Genomic DNA, 18,135 nt, shown 5'->3' on the forward strand with positions numbered 1-18,135 from the left:
TCTGGAATGAAGTCATTGAAATGAAGTGATTTAGCGCGGAGGCGGGGGAAGCTGTTGGTGTTGTGGAAAAGATGAATGAAGTATACAGTGAACAGACTGACACATTCAAACCATGTGCCCAATACAAGCTTATGCCCTGAGCATACCGTGCCTACATGGAAACTTTTAATATCATGGTATCAGTAGGTTGTAAGACTGCAGAGTCATTAGAGGGGAGATTGTCTCAAATAATTTCCTGGCAATACTGAATTCCAGGCACTGAAACTACTGCCGCTATCTCAGCTACCCGACCCTGCGCAGGCTGAGGTTGCTGCCAGGCTCTGCTGTGAGGAAGGGGAAGAAAAGTATGAAATCTGTCAGAGAAAAAGCTCTCCTCTTAGCTCAGCTGCTGAAGTAATAACACATTTTTGAATCACTTGAATACTGCATGCTGGATTATTTTTTTTTTTTCAGTCATTAGTTTATAAAAACTTCTTTCATGGTTTGAGGCAAACATAATAAATACTTTTTTGAGGCCACAACCAACCTTTTCTCCACTGCAGTTGCCCATGGGAGTTTTCCTGGGACCGTGACCCTATGGTCACAGGCAGGTGTTTGCTTTTACGCGTGATAAGGCAGCTCCTTGGCAAATGTATATTGCTTTGTTTGCTTTGGTATGCCTGGGCGGAGGGCACTGGCTAGAGAGGGTGTCTTGGGGATGCGGCCTCGCTGGCTTCAGGGCAGCAGGGCCTTAGGGCACACAGACGTGTAAATCTGTGCACACTTGTGCAGAATTTGGGCAATGCTTTTTCCTGGCTAGAGTAGTAGAAAGGGGGGAAGGAGGGAGAAGGGAAAGGTCAGTTTCCTTTAAACAAATTTTATTGTTTGCTTTTGATTGGGGTTTTTTGGTGGGTTTTTTGTTGGTTTTTTGTTTGTTTATAAAAAAGGGTTCTTAATAGTGGGTGGTAGGTTTCTCTTTTCAGTCCTGCTTGTGCCTGTGCAGAGCTATCCTGTCCTGACCTGGGGATAGCACTGGGTGTAGCAACCTGTCACGTGCTGTGAATCGCAAGATTGGTATGTGCCTTATCCTGGCTACTGCTTAAGAGTTGTGAGTGGGCTGGGTTGGGTTGGTTCGGGGGCTTTTAACCAGCCTTTGTATCTTTCCTTCTCAGTTTGTATTGTTGCCTAAAAGGCCAGAAGTTGTCAACACCTCATTCTTGCTGTCCATGTTTAAATTACTCATTAATGTTCAGAGTGCTTTAGGCAGGAGAGACCGTGACCAGTCTGGAAAGCTGCATATTTACTAAATCTTTTACTGGTAAATAAAACCCATTTTCTTCCCCTAGCTGTCAAAAGGAAGAGACATTTGGTGTACTGGAGAGAGCAACAGTAAATGCAACTCTGCTCGGCTGGTACGAGCGATAGCCTTGCCTCCCTGGAAAGCTGCACTGTCTTGTAGCATTTTGTTATCTTGCTGAAGATGCCTGCTAGGCAGAAGAGTGGGAGCACTTTGCCCTTTTTGTCTCTTTGAACTTTGACCACTTGGTCGGGATTGATTATAAACCCAGATGCTAATTACTCTGCTTCTCATTTCACTGAACAAAGGTGTGTTGGCACGCTTCCTTGCTGTGGCCAGAGCCTCCAGGACAAGACCCATGAAGTAAAATGGTCAAGGAGGAAGCTAAGAGCTTACCTATGGAGCTGAGCGAGAAGGGAGGTGTGGAGAACAACGGATTTGTTCAAAATGAGGCTTTTGATGACAAGGAGACTGATAACAGTAGCCAAGAAGAAATGCCAAAAACATGCATTGTTGATGTGGACTCAGTGGCTATGGAGGAGCTGGTGTTGAAGCCCTATGCAGGAATGCCGAAGGAAGTCTTGCTGAAGTTTTCCAGCCAAGCCCGGTACAGAGTGACCAGGGAGATTCTCTTCTGGCTCATAATCGCAGCTGCTGTTGCGCTTGTGTGCGCTACGATTGCGATTATTGCTCTCTCTCCAAAGTGCCTTGACTGGTGGCAGGCCAGTCCTATTTATCAGATCTATCCTCGTTCCTTCAAGGACAGCAACATGGATGGGAATGGGGACCTGAAAGGTGGGTGAATTTCCATTCTGGGTACGTGCAAAGCTGTGTGGAAGTAGCTTGTGCATGTATCCAAGTATGTACATACATGTGTATGTATACTTTAAAAAATATAGAGAAATCTCCTGATAGTGAAAGCCACCCTACTAGAGAGAGGAATGGAAGTTGTTGGCTAATTATGAATGGCAAGTAACATTGTCATCAATAGATCTAGAAGCTTCTTGCTCAAGTTGTTAAACCTAAGCCTGGAGTTAGAATGGGTGTTTAGAGGTGGGGCTGAGAGCGAGCAGCAGCACAGCTGCCATCAGAATAAAATATCTCCACAAAACCGAGGTCAATCAGGAGGACTGCTGAGCACTTTGTTATATTAGGTTGGCTGCTTCACCATAAGGAAAAGTGAGGAAAATAAAACTGAGGAAGAGGAGAGAAAGGTGTGTTGCTGTTTGTTCGTGGTCTGGGTGTTTTTGAGCTCTAGTGAGTGTATTGAGAAAGGGGTACCCGATACTAAGAGGCAATGCCACTTATTAGTTTGGCTGAGACTGTTTCAGAAGGGGAAGGCTCAAAACTATAACAGACAATAAACTTCTAAACAAGAAGCACTAGCTGTGATATACTCTACCAGCAAGAGAAGAGAAGAAACTGTTTCTGTAGTTGCATGCTAGTAGGAACGTGTCAGGAAGATAGAAGAGATTTGGGTTTTTAAAAAAAGCCGAACCAAAACCACAAAAAAAAAACAAACCAACAACACGAAACAACTAGGGGAGATGGGAGTAAAGTGGTCCTAAAAAAAAAAAAAAAAAAGGCAAGCAACAGAAAAAAAAAAAAACTTTTCCTAATGGCAGGGAAACCTGGGATCAAAATTGTGCTTCCCTTTGGGTGTTCTGAGGATTAATTGATGTTCCTTGAAATGGGAAAGCAACGGAAAATATAAGAGTTTGTTTTCAGAAGCGAGTGATAAATTTATTAAATGAAAGTGTAAATCTTTTTATAATAAAGAGTAAAACTTGGCTTTGATCTGATTTTTTTTTTTTTTTTTTTAAATTTCTGCTTTAACATCCTTATAGAAGTGGCTTTGAATGGTTTCCATCTGTGATCTCATGCTCTTCCTGAAGAAATGTCAAGATTACTCTGCTACCTGAGAGCAGTGAAAACAGGGGATGGTTATGTATCAAAGGGACCTGTGTACCATCTTTGACTGAGAGCCCACGGCAAACATTTTTCAACAGAAATATTTTATCTTTTCTAAACAGATAATGCTCTTTTCTTTTAAACAGGTATCCAAGAAAAACTGGACCATATCACGTATTTGAATATAAAAACCATCTGGATCACCTCTTTCTATAAGTCCCCCTTAAAAGACCTTGGCTATGGAGCTGAAGACTTCTATGACATTGATCCCATGTTCGGATCAATGAGTGATTTTGAGAATCTGCTTGCAGCCATACATGATAGAGGTAAGCTGCAATTCCAAGCAAAATAACTCTATTTTGCTCATATTATACAGGTGTACCTTGTAGCACTAGGTTATGATCTGAGATTTCAGTTTGTGCATCCGACAATTCTCCCATGGTGGTGTTGAGCAGAAGCAGGTGGAGGTGCCAGTGAAGGGTACGTGTTCACTCCACAGCAAGGCAAGCTCTGTGATTGCAGTTTCCTGCCCTGCAGTAGGGCTGGGAGCAAGACCGAAGACACGGGGAGCTACAACAGTCATGTCGGGCTCTGCAAGGCATCCTCTGCAAGTCATGGTCCCTTCTGAGGATGTTCATGGGTGGTACGGCAGACATACTGCCTGTGCTCCCTGATGCCTATGGTTGTGGGCATCAGTAGTCCAACAAGATCAAGGCTGAGGTGCAGTTGTTTGATTTTGAATTCTCTGACTGATGGCTGCTTTCTGAAGAAAGCAGGTGGTGTGGTTTGGAACTAAACTACTTTAATGAAATATTAATAATAAAATAAAAAGAAAATAATGAAATCTATACAAAAACATATCAAGCTGCCAGGATGACAGTCACGTCACTGGCTGCCACTGGGGAAGTCCCAGACCAGACTCAGTGATAGACGGGAACTGGATTCGGGGTCTGGATTCAGGATCAGGATCAAAGACAGATGAACAGACTGAGTCCTCCTCGGATGTTGGCCACTGAAGAAAGGGGGGTGACCCTTTGATCCTTCAGCTTTTATACTAAGCATGAGGCAGATGGGATGGAATACCCTGTTGGTCAGTTTTGGGTCACCTGTCCTGTCCACTCCCCCACAGGTGGGACTCCTCCTATGCTTTTCGGCTTCTGACCCTCCAATGGGGCAAGTGACAAAGTGAGCTGCCCTTGGGTGTTACAGCAATAAGTATAAGCAGGAGCCTCTGCATACCGTTCCTTGGCATCAACTGTAAACATAGGTCTTACAACTGAGAAAAAAACAGTTTCTGCACAATGTGCTGTTAATTTCAGTAGTTAGAAGAGGCTCAGCTAAGAAGTAAAGTTACTGAACAAAATTGGTCCTGTTTTACCTCGAACCAGGACACCAGGAAAACAATTTTAGGGTTGGGAGGGAACGTACACTTCCTTCCTGCGATTGCATTCATGGTTGGTGTGTTTATGCCTTTAGACCAGATGTTTGCTCAGATATTTCCCCTTACAGCTGTTGGGCTGAATGGAAAATGGTTTGCCAGTCCCAAAAACATTTGGAATATCAAAAAATGTCTAGCCTCCAAGAAGGCTGAGGAAGAACGTGTTCACTGGTGCTAGAGTGGTGAAGAGCCTGTCCCACCTGGGAGGTGGGAGACAGATGTTGAAGTCAGAGTTACTGGAAATGGTTCATAACAGCAGAAATCTCTTCTGATTGTTCTTCCCCCTCGTTTCCCTCCCCAGCAATGGGCAGAGGGGAACAGGACCAGCCAGATGCATTGCAGCTACTTGCAGGCTCTCATTAGACTACCTGCATCAGTAGTCTGGGGGGTTTTTTGTTTGTGTTTGTGCATTCCCATGTCAGCAGCCAGCGGGGCTGTGCTGACTCCAAATGTAATGGGACCACCAGTCCCTTGAGCCTAAACCCTTCTGGCAGGAGCCCTTCCTCCTTTCCAGAGGTCTGGCAAAAGAGAAGCCCAAATGATTCTGATACTGCATTAAGAAAAAAAAAAAGTGTGCTTTGTCTTAAAAGACTGAATTTAATGGTTTGATTTTTAAGGGCTGAAGGTGATAATGGATTTAATACCAAACCACACAAGTGACAAACACCGATGGTTTCAGCTGAGTCGCAATCGGACTGGGAAGTACACGGACTACTACATCTGGCACGACTGCGCGCAGGCTGCTGGTTCGGTCGCTCCTCCAAACAACTGGGTAAGCACGGGAAGGGACACGTGCAAATCCTAAGCTGGATGCAGGTTTCCATATGGCAAAAGCGGCTGTAACAGAACTTTCCCGATGTACACTGGGTTATAAATGACTGTTGAGAGGTACAAACTGATGTTACTAAATGAGTTAGTGCAGATTGAGATTTAAACCGGCTCAGGGTGGAGAGGTTCCTACTTCAAGCAGAATTTAAAAGATGACTTTTCTTTCCCTCAGCATTAAATCTTCACTCATTCAGCAAACCAAAAAAGGGATAGTTGTGCACCAGTTGTTCACATGGTGAACCCTTCTGTGTCTGGGTACTCTGCTCTAGAAACTTCATCTCAGCTCCTCTGAAATCATAGTTGGTGGGGAAGGAAACAGAAGAGTGTGTTCTTGGTTGTTTTTTTTTTTCCTTATTCTGGAAGCCGATCAGGCCAAAGAGTGGGTCACCCATTTCAAATATATTTATTGAAAATTTGAACTGATAGGTGCATTATTAGCAACTTGTATACTCTGAAAACTCAAGGTGGAATTAATATTTTGGACCAGCTAGTGTTGTTTTTTTTAACTCATAGTCTTAAGAGCTATCTTAACTTTTGGAATCTTTTATTACACAGATGATTAAGTTAACATTTTAACATGCTGACTGTCAACACTTTCAAAGGGATAATACCAGATTGCAGAAAGCGCTATGTTAACTAAAGCTATTTTTAATAAGCTTTAGGAAAAACAATTCCAAAATAAATGTTCCCACCCATCTTTTCCACTCTATTCTGAGTAATTCCCTGTGAAAGTCCACTTAAAAAAACCAACAACAACAACAACAAAAAAAAACAAACCCACAAACCACAATGAAACCGAACATTGAACAAGAAATGCATATTGTGAAGCACAACTAAAGGGAGAACAACTAGCAGAAGGAAATGCGAAACATAACTACCAAAATATACTCAAAATTTAGTACCTTGATTAGGCGTTTTGCGCTTTATTATATGCTTGTAATGCACTACATCTTAAAGTTTTGTTAAATCAAGAGCTCTGATTATCCCCTCCCTTATACGAGCAGGTGAGCGTCTTTGGGAATTCCAGCTGGCAGTACGATGATGTGAGAAAGCAGTGTTATTTTCATCAATTTGGGAAAGAACAGCCAGACTTAAATTTTCGCAACCTTGCTGTCCAACAAGAAATCCACGTAAGTATGTAACCCACTGCTGCTGTGCCAACGGCAAAGCGGCTATTTCTACACTTAATTTCTCTGATTATTTGTGCTACACAGTTTACAGTCTAGTTGGAAGTTATTCAAGGATTGCAGCTTATGTAAACTATTGAAACAAAAAGGTGTCTAGACAAACACTAAGTTTACAAGATAAAGCTTGAATTTTGCTTATGATACTTCCAGTATCAGAGCTACTTTGTTCAAGTCTTTCATTTAAAAGCAAACAAGCAACCAAAAAAAAAAATCCAAATAAAATTGTCCTTGAGTGGAAGTACTGGCGGTGGGTGGTGTTGCAGTCCCTGGATTTCAAGAAGGTATGACTGTTGCTTTTTTTTTTTTTTTTTTTTTTTAACTGGCTTAAGTCCCCCACTTTCACAAGAGCCTGGCAAGATCCTGGTGGGGTTTTGGAACAGGCTGTTACAGTTTTAAAGGACCTCCCTTTCGCTTTCTCTTCCCGCTAAAATTTCTTTGCTTTGCTTTGCTTCAGGAGCCCTCTACTTTTCAGCCTAACCTTATTCGCAAACTGTCCGCACTTAGCGCTCTCTGAACCAAACCCCAAACCTGCCCTTCAGCTGAAATAGCTTTTCCCACCCTTGTTTATGCTTATTTGTTTTTCAGCTCTGACAACATCCCCTTTGAGCTTTTGTTCAGCTAAATTAAACAGGGTAGGCTTTTCCAGTTTTCCCTGAAGTGAGAGACAGACTCTTCATCCCTTTGTTTAGCTGCTACTTATTCCTCACAGCACTTCCAGCCTGAGGTTTTTCTCAAATGCAGATGGCCAGAATTAAACAAATTTAAGAGAAAAGGTGGCTGGGCAAAATCTTTTACGGCGGCATAGGTACTTCTCCCTCTGCATCCTGAGATTGCTGTTATTTTCTTTGGAGTTGGTGCTAGTAGTCAAATAATCACACGTGACCGCTGTCTGCAAGCAGTTAACTGCTTTCAGCTCTGGTCTCCATCAAGAGTCAAGGATGAAGGCACTTAGCGCGTTTGGATGTTGTATCGAGGACAACAATTAATTGAAGGATTGACGTAGAAGGTAAAGCAGCTCTTGCGCTGAAGCCTGTGCTGAAACAGAGCTGAGTCGCCCAAGTGGAGAGAGGTTTTTATCTCTGTTGATACAAGGAGCTGTTAATTAGCCAGTCAAATGTGGGGATGGCACCTTGTTTTAGCAGAGAGATGTTTGCATTTTCAGGAAAGGGAGGCAATGCTGATTTGAATTACAAGGAATGCCTGGGCTCGTGGAGACGGGGAGACAGCGAGTTTTGATCTGTCTGCGTCTCTGATGACTTCAGAGGAGAGAGAGACAGATGGACAGCTGTCACTGTGGGAGTGCTTTGCCAGGCAAGGTGGTGCTCTGATGAAACCTCAGGCCTGTCTGCATCACGCCTCCCAACAGACAAAGTAGAATTAATTAAAATATGGGGAAGTCAGCCTGAACGTAGGGAGCATGGGGAGTCTGACAATTGCTGCTTTTTTCTCCCCCCTTCCTTAAGTTATACCCCATCAGGTAGTACAGCTGCCTCAAGTGTTTTGACTTAGTCCTTAAGTGTTGGATTTTGGTGCATTTCTTTGGCAGTAGTCCTCACAGCTGCCCAGTTCTACTGCCATGGTCTCACTGTCTCTGGGCCCTCTCCCCTCATGGAGGGTACCGCATGTGCATGAAGAAACAAAAGGCTTCTGGTCATGCTTGTTAACTAAAGCAAGAAATGAGGCTGCTCTCAAGACTCATCCTTGAAGGACTCCACTCGTAACCTCTCTGCATCTTGGTGCTTCCCTTAATGCCACGTATTTCCACTCACACCTTTTTTCGCTGGCATTGCTCATACTTTTCAATGGTACTGGCTAATTTTTTTTTTTGAATGGTATCTGATACGTTACTGTAGCTCCAGTAGCAAATAGATGCTGCTTTTCCTATGCAAAGAAATGAAATTAAAACTACCAAGTTTGGCCTGATAACATTAACCTTTGGTAAATACTTATGAACATCTTTAATTGCTCCAGCATGTTAAAGGCTAATCTTTGTCTAGTATTTTAATTCAAAATCCTGTTTCAGAAGGTTAGAAGGAACGAGTAGGAGGCAAACCAGCTCTTCCAGAGAAGCTCAGGTCCTTGGTTTAGACACAGGGCAAGCGAGAGCAATGAAACGTAGGAGCCAGCACCTTGTAGCTTTCTTGCATAAACAAAAGTAGATCAGTCTCCGTGAGCACCGCGTCAGTGCTCGATACCTGCGCTGCTGATACCTGATGTTGCTTTTGTGGTGAGCACATGCATAAACATGAATTTATTTTTGGTGGATTCAGTGTTGGACAGACACCATAGCGAGAGCTGCTGCTTTCGGGATGGCTCTACGATAAAGTACAACTCAGTAAGGTGCAGTCTCTATTTGCCAAACAAAAATCTGTAAAGCTTGAGTGTGGACTAATCCTACTCCAGCCTATTCAGGCAAGTGTGCGTACATTTTAAGAAAGGCAATTCAGCAGTGTCTTTTAAAAAAAAAAAAAAAAGTTTTTGTCCTCAGATGAAGAAAACTACCTGGTCTAAAAGAACATTTGCAGAAACCGCTCGGGAGGGGCTGAACTTTGGAGTTGTTTGTTAAAATGAGAGCAATTAAAACTGTAATAATGTAATAGCTACTGAAGTAGGATATAATTTTATCAATAGTGAATAACCTCTGAATTTGATAGTGAAATTACAAATCAATAGCAGTTAACTTGGATAATATTTTTTTATGTTCCTGCAAATTAACAAATAAGTCTGAAAATAAAATTAAAAATTTCACATCAGGAAAGAGAAGGGACCTTCAAAGGTCATCTAGTCCAGCCCCCTACAACAAACAGGGATGCCTTCAACTAGATCAGGTTGCTCAGAGTCCCATCCAACCTGACCTTGAATGTTTCCAGGGATGGGGCACCTACCACCTCTCTGGGCAACCTGTGCCAGTGTTTCACCACCTTCGTTGTAAAAAAGTCTCTTCCTTATATCCAGTCTAAATCTACCCTCTTTTAGTTTAAAGCCGTTACCCCTTGTCCTATCACAACAGGCCCTACTAAAAAGTTTGGCCCCATCTTTCTTATAAGGCCCCTTTAAGTATAGAAAAACATTTTAAGAGCTCTGTTGTATAAATAGAAAATTGGTGGCCAAAGGTCTGTGCAGAACAACATATACTTGCATGTTTGAATCAATGTGTTCTAGTTGTGTGCTGCCGTGACGGGTGTTCACCAGCAACAGCGCTTAGCACAAGCCCGATTGTTTTGATGGACGAGATTAGGAATGGCTTTTAGTGAGGCATGCCTTGGCTTTGGTCATGTGCAGTCTGTTTCTTTTTTATACTGGATGGAATAGTAAAAAATGCTGTATTTAAATTTTAGTTTGACCTTAGATCGACATGATTCACTTTGTACTTCAAATTTTACTATAAGTTAAATTAAGAAATAGATTGTTACCTATTATTACATGGTAACAGGTTGAGTTTTCTCTTTAAGTATGTACTGTTTTGAATGGGGTGGGCTTACTTGGAATTCTCAACTTTTACCTTTATCTAGGATATTATCAAATTTTGGCTCGGCAAAGGAATCGATGGATTTAGTTTCAGCGCTGTTAAATTTCTTTTAGAAGCAACACATCTACGGGATGAGCCTCAAGTGAACAAGTCCCAAAATCCAGTAATGTATATGTTCTGTCTTTGTTTTTTTCCTGTGTTTCCTGCTGGGGAAAGAGTGTATGTTTCTGTTCTTTTGGGTCTTAATTGTGGCTTTAGGAAGACTGAGTCAGTTGTGTCCTTTGGAAGGCAGGTGGCTCCTGGGCGCTCTGCAGAAGGAGCGCACACAAGAAAGAAGCCCCTGGGCTAAGGGTGTACGTCAGTGAGATACCTGCAGGCAGGAGTCCTGTGGGTGGGAGGAGAATTGTCCATAGACCCTTTGTATTTCTCTTCTGACATAGTTGCTTTGAATTTTGTTTAAAATAATTTGCTTTTCAATTTATGTTCTAAAAAGATCAGTCTCGTGATTTTAATAGTTGATTGGTTATCTTTGGGGAACCCATTATAGGACATAAGCTCAGAGCTCTTGCTCGCTTGGGATGCTGTGGCAGCACATATTTCTTCTATGTCACTAGTAGGAATTGGAGTAAAACAAAACCCCCTCATACTGGTGGTGTGTCACAGCGAGAGGTGGCCAGTCACATGCACCCTCGTATTTATGCTGTTTGCTTTTGCTGAGGCAGTGAACTGGGCGACGTTCCCAGATAGCGTCAGTACTAAGATGCTCTTCCCCTGCGGAGATGGGGATCGCATAAAACTGGTCAGCTCTGCAGGTGTCATTGCCTTTGTGAGTTAGGACAATAATGTTGTCCATCTTTCCAACTTGGTGTGCGGCCACAGCACCTGCTGTGCTCCCTGCTCCTGATGGGATCAGTTGGTTAGTGCTGCTGGTGGATTCTCCCTCTTGAAAGACGGGATTCAAAGTAATCATTGCTCTGCAATCACATCTTCAGGGTTCCCCAAGTGCGGTTCAGATCCACGCTGTTAGTGCTGGTATGCTAAACTCATTTCAGATAAAATTTATCTGGACATCTCAGAAAAGGATGGGAAGAATTTGGAGAGTTCGGAAATCTAAAATATTGGCCAACTAACGGGGAATATTGTATTCTTCTTTAAGGAAAGTATCACAGCCTATTCCCAGCTTTACCATGACTACACAACCACGCAAGTTGGAATGCATGATATCATCCGTAGCTTCCGTCAAACCATGAATCAGTTCAGCAGTGAACCTGGCCGATACAGGTAATCATTATTACAGCTGGTGATTTTTTTTCTCTAATGTTTGTCACCTTGGCAATAAATGTTTTTTAATAACATAATATGCCATGAAAAGCTTTCTTCCTCAGATGTAAATAGCAGTGCACAGGCTATACTATCTCTTCCCCAGTGTGCTAGGGAAAGGAAATAAACTGGCCTTGGTAGCTCTGCTGTATCTATGAACTATAAAAAAGTAAGCAGAATGGGCAACAATTTGGATCACAGAGACACTGTAATTAATCAGCCCTGTGGCTGACTTATTGTATAGTATTAATAGTGCAGTTCATGTCAGACACAGATTGTTAAAATTGCAGACTATTTGAGTTTGGAAGGGACCTCTGGAGGCTGCCTGGTCCAACCCCCCAGCTCATCTGGGCGACCTAGAGCTGGTTGCCCAGGAATTTGTCCAGATGGCTTTTGAACATCTCCAAGAACGGAGACTCCACAACCTCCCTGGGAAACCTGTGCTAGGGCTTGGTTACCCTCACAGTGAAAAAATTTCCTGATGTTCGGAGGGAATCTCCTCTGTTTCATTTTGTGCCCATGGCCTCTGGTCCTGGCACTGGGCACCACTGAAAAGAACCTGCCTCCGTTGTCTTTACGCCCTCCCTTCAGATAGTTGTATACATTGATGAGATCCCCCTGAGCCTCCTCTTCAGTCTGCTGGGGAGCCCAGAACTGGACACCACACTCAAGGTGTGGCCTCAGCAGCACTAAATAGAGGAGAAGGATCACCTCCCTCAACCTGCTGGCAACACTCCTCTTAATGCAGCCCAGGATACCATTAGCCACCTTTGCTGCAAGCACACATTGAGGGCCCACGTTCAACTTGAGGGACCCCCAGACCATTTTCTGTAAAGCAAAGCATGGAAACTGCTGGAATGGAGTGTGTGGATGTGGATTCAGAAAGATAAGACTTAATTCTGATACTTACGTGCGTTGACTCTTGGAAATTTCTGGAGAAAAATCTACAAGAAATAGTTCTCCTTGTCTGCTTTACAAAATACTGTTTCTCTGTGTTAATCCTTTTTGATGGGGAGGAGGGAAGCAAACATAATTCTTAATGCTGTGTTATTTTATATGTATGTCCAACACCATTCCTAGCTTCCTTCTGCTCTGTGCAAACCAAGAATCGGCCAGAAAAGGTATCTGTATACTTCTTTGTAGATTTATGGGTTCCGATGGTGATGAAAAGGAAGACATTGAAGCAACAATGATGTATTATGGAACAACTTTTATCCAAGAAGCAGATTTTCCCTTCAATTTCAACCTCATTAACGTGAAAAATCTATCGGGCAACAGTATTTTTGAAGCTGTCAACTTGTGGATGAAAAACATGCCTGCAGGAAAATGGCCAAACTGGGCGGTAAGAGTTCTAGACTGATTCTTATAGGAAGGGCTTGTTCCTGTAGGTGATAGAAACCTGTAGGTAATAGAAACCTCTCCCCACCCCCAAACACTGATTTCAGTGGGCTCAGCAGCAGGCTGAGCCCATGGCTGAGCTGTAGCAGATACCCAAGTGAAACTCTCAGCTGCTGTAGTTATAGTTGTTGGCATTGGCCAGCCGGCTGCCTCTCCTGGCCTTCTAGTCTAGAGAAAAGAAGGTTGAGGGGGGATCTTATTAATGCTTATAGATACTTAAAGGGAGGGTGCCAGGGGGATGGGAGCAGTCTTTTTTCAGTGGTGCCCAGTGATAGGACAAGAGGTAACAGGCACAAACTTGAACATAGGAAGTTCCATCTTAACATGAGGAGGAACTTCTTTACTGTGAGGGTGGCAGAGCACTGGAACAGGCTGCCCAGAGAGGTTGTGGAGTCTCCCACTCTGGAGACATTCAAAACCCGCCTGGACGCGTTCCTGTGCAACCTGCTGTAGGTGACCCTGCTCTGTCAGGGGGGTTGGACTAGATGATCTCCAGAGGTCCCTTCCAACCCTGACCATTCTGTGATTGTGATTTTGTGATAACAGTTACAGCCTCCATGTGAGGGTGACAAAGGAATTTACAATCATGCCTCTCCCTTGGTGTCTCCAATGTAGTATGGGGCATTGGCTTAAACCACCAGTGAGGATGGGATTGGTACAATTATCTTTGGCCATAAAGTGACTCAGTGCAATGGTTTCTGGAAACCTCCCAGGGTCACGGAGGAGCCGAACAGGCAGCCGAGGGCAGTTAGCAAAGACCAGCAAGGTTTTAAGTTAGGAAGCATGTTTGGGATGTGCAAGAGGTCTTTTCAAACCGAGCACCACCCTCTCACAGCAGAGAAAATGGCAGAAATCTGAGGGAAATGGAATCGTGGAGAGTTGCTGTTTGTCATCTGTCCTCACTTCTGCCTCGTGCTGCTGGCACGGGCTCCTGTGTGCTGAATTATTTGGGTCTGAAGTTTGCACTGGCACCAAGATAAAGATAATTGCCTTCACAGGCCTGGAGGGGAAAAAAACAAACAACCTACTACCTTGTTAAATTAGTTAACCAATTTCACATATACATGGAATTGTCTAATGTGTGTTTAACAGAATGATGGTTTCTTCAGGTTGGAAGCCCTAACGCTGCTCGGATTTCATCTCGGATTGGGAAGGAGTATGTCAATGTTATAAACATGCTGCTTTTAACCCTCCCTGGGACTCCTGTAACTTACTATGGTGAAGAAATAGGCATGGAGAACATTGCCTCAGAAAATGTAAGTGAAGGGCCTTATACACTCTGATCCCGTTGTTTAGCTCCAAGTAACAGAAATTGCAAAAATACACGAGCTCTTGTTTAGTTAACCGAACCCAGCCTTTATCGCTGTGTAGATGGTTTTCAGTGTTCCCCATGGCAAAACCATTGGACGGCAGGTGGAAGTGGCCAGGCCAGAAACCAGAACGGGGGCCTTGATATGTGTCTGAACTGCTGCACTGTAATCGTGGCCCCCCGATTTCAGTCCTCTGCCAGAGCAGTCTTGCGTGGTTTGCCGCAGCGCTGCTTTGCTTCGCTCCAGCAGAAGGGGCAGCAAGTGCCAACACTGGGCCTGCACAAGTGGCGAGGAGAGGTGTGTTGCAGTCACCCGAGGCAAGAGGAACCGAGTCGCTATCTCCTTCCTTCCACGGAAGTACCCTAATCGCTCTGTCAAAGTCCATTATTTCCTGGTTGCTATTTAAAGGAAATCAGAGTTCATGAGAGACGGTGGCTGCAGTCGCCATCTCCTGCAGACTGCTTTGCTCTCGCTATGCCCAGGCACCCGGCTGAGCCACAGCCCTCTACGGTGTGCTCAAGCTCTGAAGAAGGTATCTCCAGAAAGGTGTGGGTGTACTGACCAGCCCCTGCTTAGTATTGCCTAGTGGCAAGCAGAAGTGGCTTTTGCTTGTCGTGTAGGGTTTTTTGATTTGTCTTCTAGACCCCTTTCTATAAAGGATTTAGGTACCCGAGCCTGGGAACCAGGTGCCTGGCTCACTTGATCATAGCTACAAGACAGACATGACAGGATGGTGGTGTGTGTTAGATTACACAACTTTTCAGAAGTAAGTTTATTCAAGGTCAGGGGATTAAAAGAAAGTGTCTGTGCCTTTCGCACTGTGCTGACCTGCCTAACTTAAAAGTTTTCACGTTCAGCCCCTGTAATTTCTTGCCACTTCTATGACCAAACCTGACTTCTGTTGTGTCTCGCTGTCCAAGATGTATGGGCGTGACTGGAAAAGGTCGTGCCCAAAAGGGAACAGCTCAGCTCTGCCTTCTATGACCACTTTTGAGTACCATGAGAACATGGTCCTATGGCAGATGCTGTTTTCACTGTGGAAAGCCTCTGTTAGGGAGTGAGACAGCCTCTGCTGATGTTACCAGCGGCGTTGGCTATCTTGTACTGAAGGGAAAGAGGTGCTTGAAGAAGCAGAGGATCATCGCCGGGTTTGTCTGATTCAGATGTGAGGAAATGATTCTCTGATTTAAAAGGAAATCTCATTTCCTCTGAGGAACACCTAGCTCAAAATACCTCCAGCATTTTCTTCCCACTGCTGCTGACTGCTGACAGAATGATACTCTTCAGAAAAATGGCTTGCCCGTGGCTCCGCAGGGTTTTTACTCTCTTTTAGTGGCTGCCCTGCAGCTCACGGCTTTGTAACACTGCAAAACCACTCTTCATCCAGTCTGTAGCAGAAGAACCCCTGATTAACGGATGTCTTAGAAAGACGGAGAGTATTTGCTCAGGGTGTATATCGTTTTTAGCCCCAGCATTTGAAATGCTTCAGGAGAAGCTGAAAGAAGTAAAGATGAAAGGGAGTGTTACCAGTGTTGAAAACTTAGGAAAATTTTTTTCCCCCTGCTTTTCAGAACACGCTAAAAGGAGAAACCCATTATTTATAATGTCACAAAGCAAAGTGACAATTTCTTTTGTTGAGCTGCGGTTCTGACAGATTGTATTGAAAAGTGCCCTTTATATGAAAAACAGTTTTCACTGAAAACAAACACTCAAAGTATGTGCAAAATATTTTATGCCCTCTTATATCATTAAATTTAAGTGTCAGATGTTTTGGCAAGCTCCTCGATAACAATGAGGAAGCTTTTTCTGAATTTTTCTGAGTTCTTTAAAGTGAGAACTTCAGACTTTCTACGTTGACACTTTTTAATCAGCTAAAAGCTGGTTTTCAATGAAGTTTTTGCACTTGGAAATAATTTTATCTTTCTAACGCAAATAATCCTGTTCAAATTGTACCCCTTGCAAATGTAAGCTTGAAGAGTTCTAAGGTGAAAGATGTGATGGTTACAAAAGAACAGACACTGAACGGCATTTCCTAGTTGTTTACTGTTATTTTAACAGCATCTCTTCTTAGGACTCATCGCCTCAGGTATGCACTCACTGCATGTCTAGACATTTATCAGAATATCCCAGCTGTCATTCGTAAACTTTCACCCAACCATCTGGTGTTGCAAGGGGAGACAACTCTGGTGGAGTCATTTGGGAATTCCACATTTTACCTGGTGATGCTGTGTCCATGAGACTGTCCATTCTCCTCCGTTTCAGGAACTGTCTTGATTCTTATTTCCTCTTTAGATTTGGAGCTGCATTACACCCTCCTTATTAAAATCTAACTTAAACCGAAGAAAGCAATACTGAAACGGTGATCGTTTGGAAGATGTGAGAACGTGCTCTTCAAGGGATAACTTTTTAATGTACTAATCAAAACAAGTAACTTCTTGGTAAATGGCTCTGACACCACTTTATTTTCTAGGTGACCTTTCCAGAGAAATCCCCCATGCAGTGGGACGGCAAAGTTAACGCTGGTTTTACTGAAGGCAACAGTAGCTGGTTACCCGTTAACTCTGACTACCAAAGTGTAAATGTTGAAGTAAGTATCTGTATGTGTGACTAACTCTAATGGCTTAAAGATTATTTTAATGTATCTATTTTGCTCTGACTTCTTTTGCTTAGTGGGAATTGGTAGCGTAGCTAGTAAGAACAAACCTGAGGGAGGAAAACAAAAAGGCACTGAATCCCAACGAATTTTATGAGAAAAGGAAATCCTTGCACAAGCAAGGGGTCTACTTCATCTATATTCATTTAAGCGAGGCAATGGCAATTAGAATGTAGGTGTGGCAATATGGCTCTTTAAAATTATTAAAAGGATGTTAATATTAAATGGAAATCTGGCCTTTTTTTCACTTCTATTACTATAGAAAGCACTGGCCTTGTAACGAGAACTTAACATAGACCATCTCTAGCATAAGTAAATACAAACTTTTTTCAAGGCAGTTGAGCAGTGAATCAAACTGATTTTGCTGATCTATAGTGCTGATCAGAACTGGAGACACAAAAAAATAAATCGAAGACCGGGAAAATAAAACAGAAAACAAACCCCGTGCCTTCAGTAGATTAAGCTCAATGAAAAAAGTTGAGTATCAAGCTTTGGATGGCTGTGGCTTTCTCCTGAATAAACAGTACTATAAGGTCACCGTGGGAGGAAGAAACGGTGTCAGTGCTGGGGAGATTCTGTTCTGCTCGAGAACCTCTGTCTCTGCCACTCCGCTAGTGCTGAGGAAGTGCATGAGAAAAAGCAGATTTTGAGTGGAATTTGCAGACAAATTTGGAGAGAGAGAATTGTCGAACCGGCATTCTGATAGGTGTGTTCTCAGCAGACTGTGTGGGTGTGAGGGGGCAAGTAATGGTTCCTACATTGAGTGCAAAGAAATGACCCTGTTAACCCTGACTGTTGCAGATCCAGATGACCTGGTCCAACTCAACCCTGAATTTGTACAGAGAGCTAACTTTACTTCGCAACAACGAGCTGCCCCTTCATCGGGGGTGGATGTGCTACGTCTGGAATGACAGCAATGTTTTTGTGTATGTGAGGGAATTGGATGGGTTAGACAGAGTCTTCATGATGGTTCTCAATTTTGGGCAGGAATCGACAATAGACCTGAAAGCTATAGTTCCTAGCCTTCCATCTGAAGCTATTATAAGACTAAGCACTAATTTTAGCAATGCCGGTAAAGCTGTCAATACCAAACTAATTAAAACCAAAATGGGAGAAGGCCTGGTCCTCGAATATAAAACAGCAAAGCCTGTTCATACTATGGAAGCTTTTCAAGGGAATTGTTTTGTGGCAGAAAAAGCTTGTTATTCCAGTGCCTTCAACTTACTCTACATGAACTGTTAACTGCAACTGTTAAGTGTTAACCGAGCTTTCGTGTTAATTTGGAAAATGTTAGTTTCAGGGAAATGCTGAAACTCTTCCATTTTCTTTGGCTTTTAAAACTTTA

The 18,135-nt window shown here is 43.2% G+C and overlaps 1 protein-coding gene across 1 annotated transcript; it reads left to right on the forward strand.

The window, feature by feature from the left end:
* Positions 1–1,644: 1,644 nt before the first annotated feature.
* Positions 1,645–18,056, forward strand: SLC3A1 (solute carrier family 3 member 1; the record flags this gene model as incomplete). Its single annotated transcript, XM_082480953.1, has 10 exons — positions 1,645–2,071; positions 3,334–3,513; positions 5,243–5,397; positions 6,458–6,583; positions 10,153–10,272; positions 11,266–11,390; positions 12,573–12,771; positions 13,937–14,083; positions 16,608–16,724; positions 17,592–18,056. 10 exons carry the CDS (start codon positions 1,645–1,647, stop codon positions 18,030–18,032), a joined length of 2,037 nt encoding a protein of 678 aa, XP_082337079.1. The 3' UTR covers positions 18,033–18,056.
* Between the last annotated feature and the right edge of the window lie 79 nt (positions 18,057–18,135).

This window comes from Vanellus vanellus (assembly GCF_965231255.1).
Source record: "Vanellus vanellus genome assembly, chromosome: 3".
NCBI classification, from domain to species: domain Eukaryota; kingdom Metazoa; phylum Chordata; class Aves; order Charadriiformes; family Charadriidae; genus Vanellus; species Vanellus vanellus.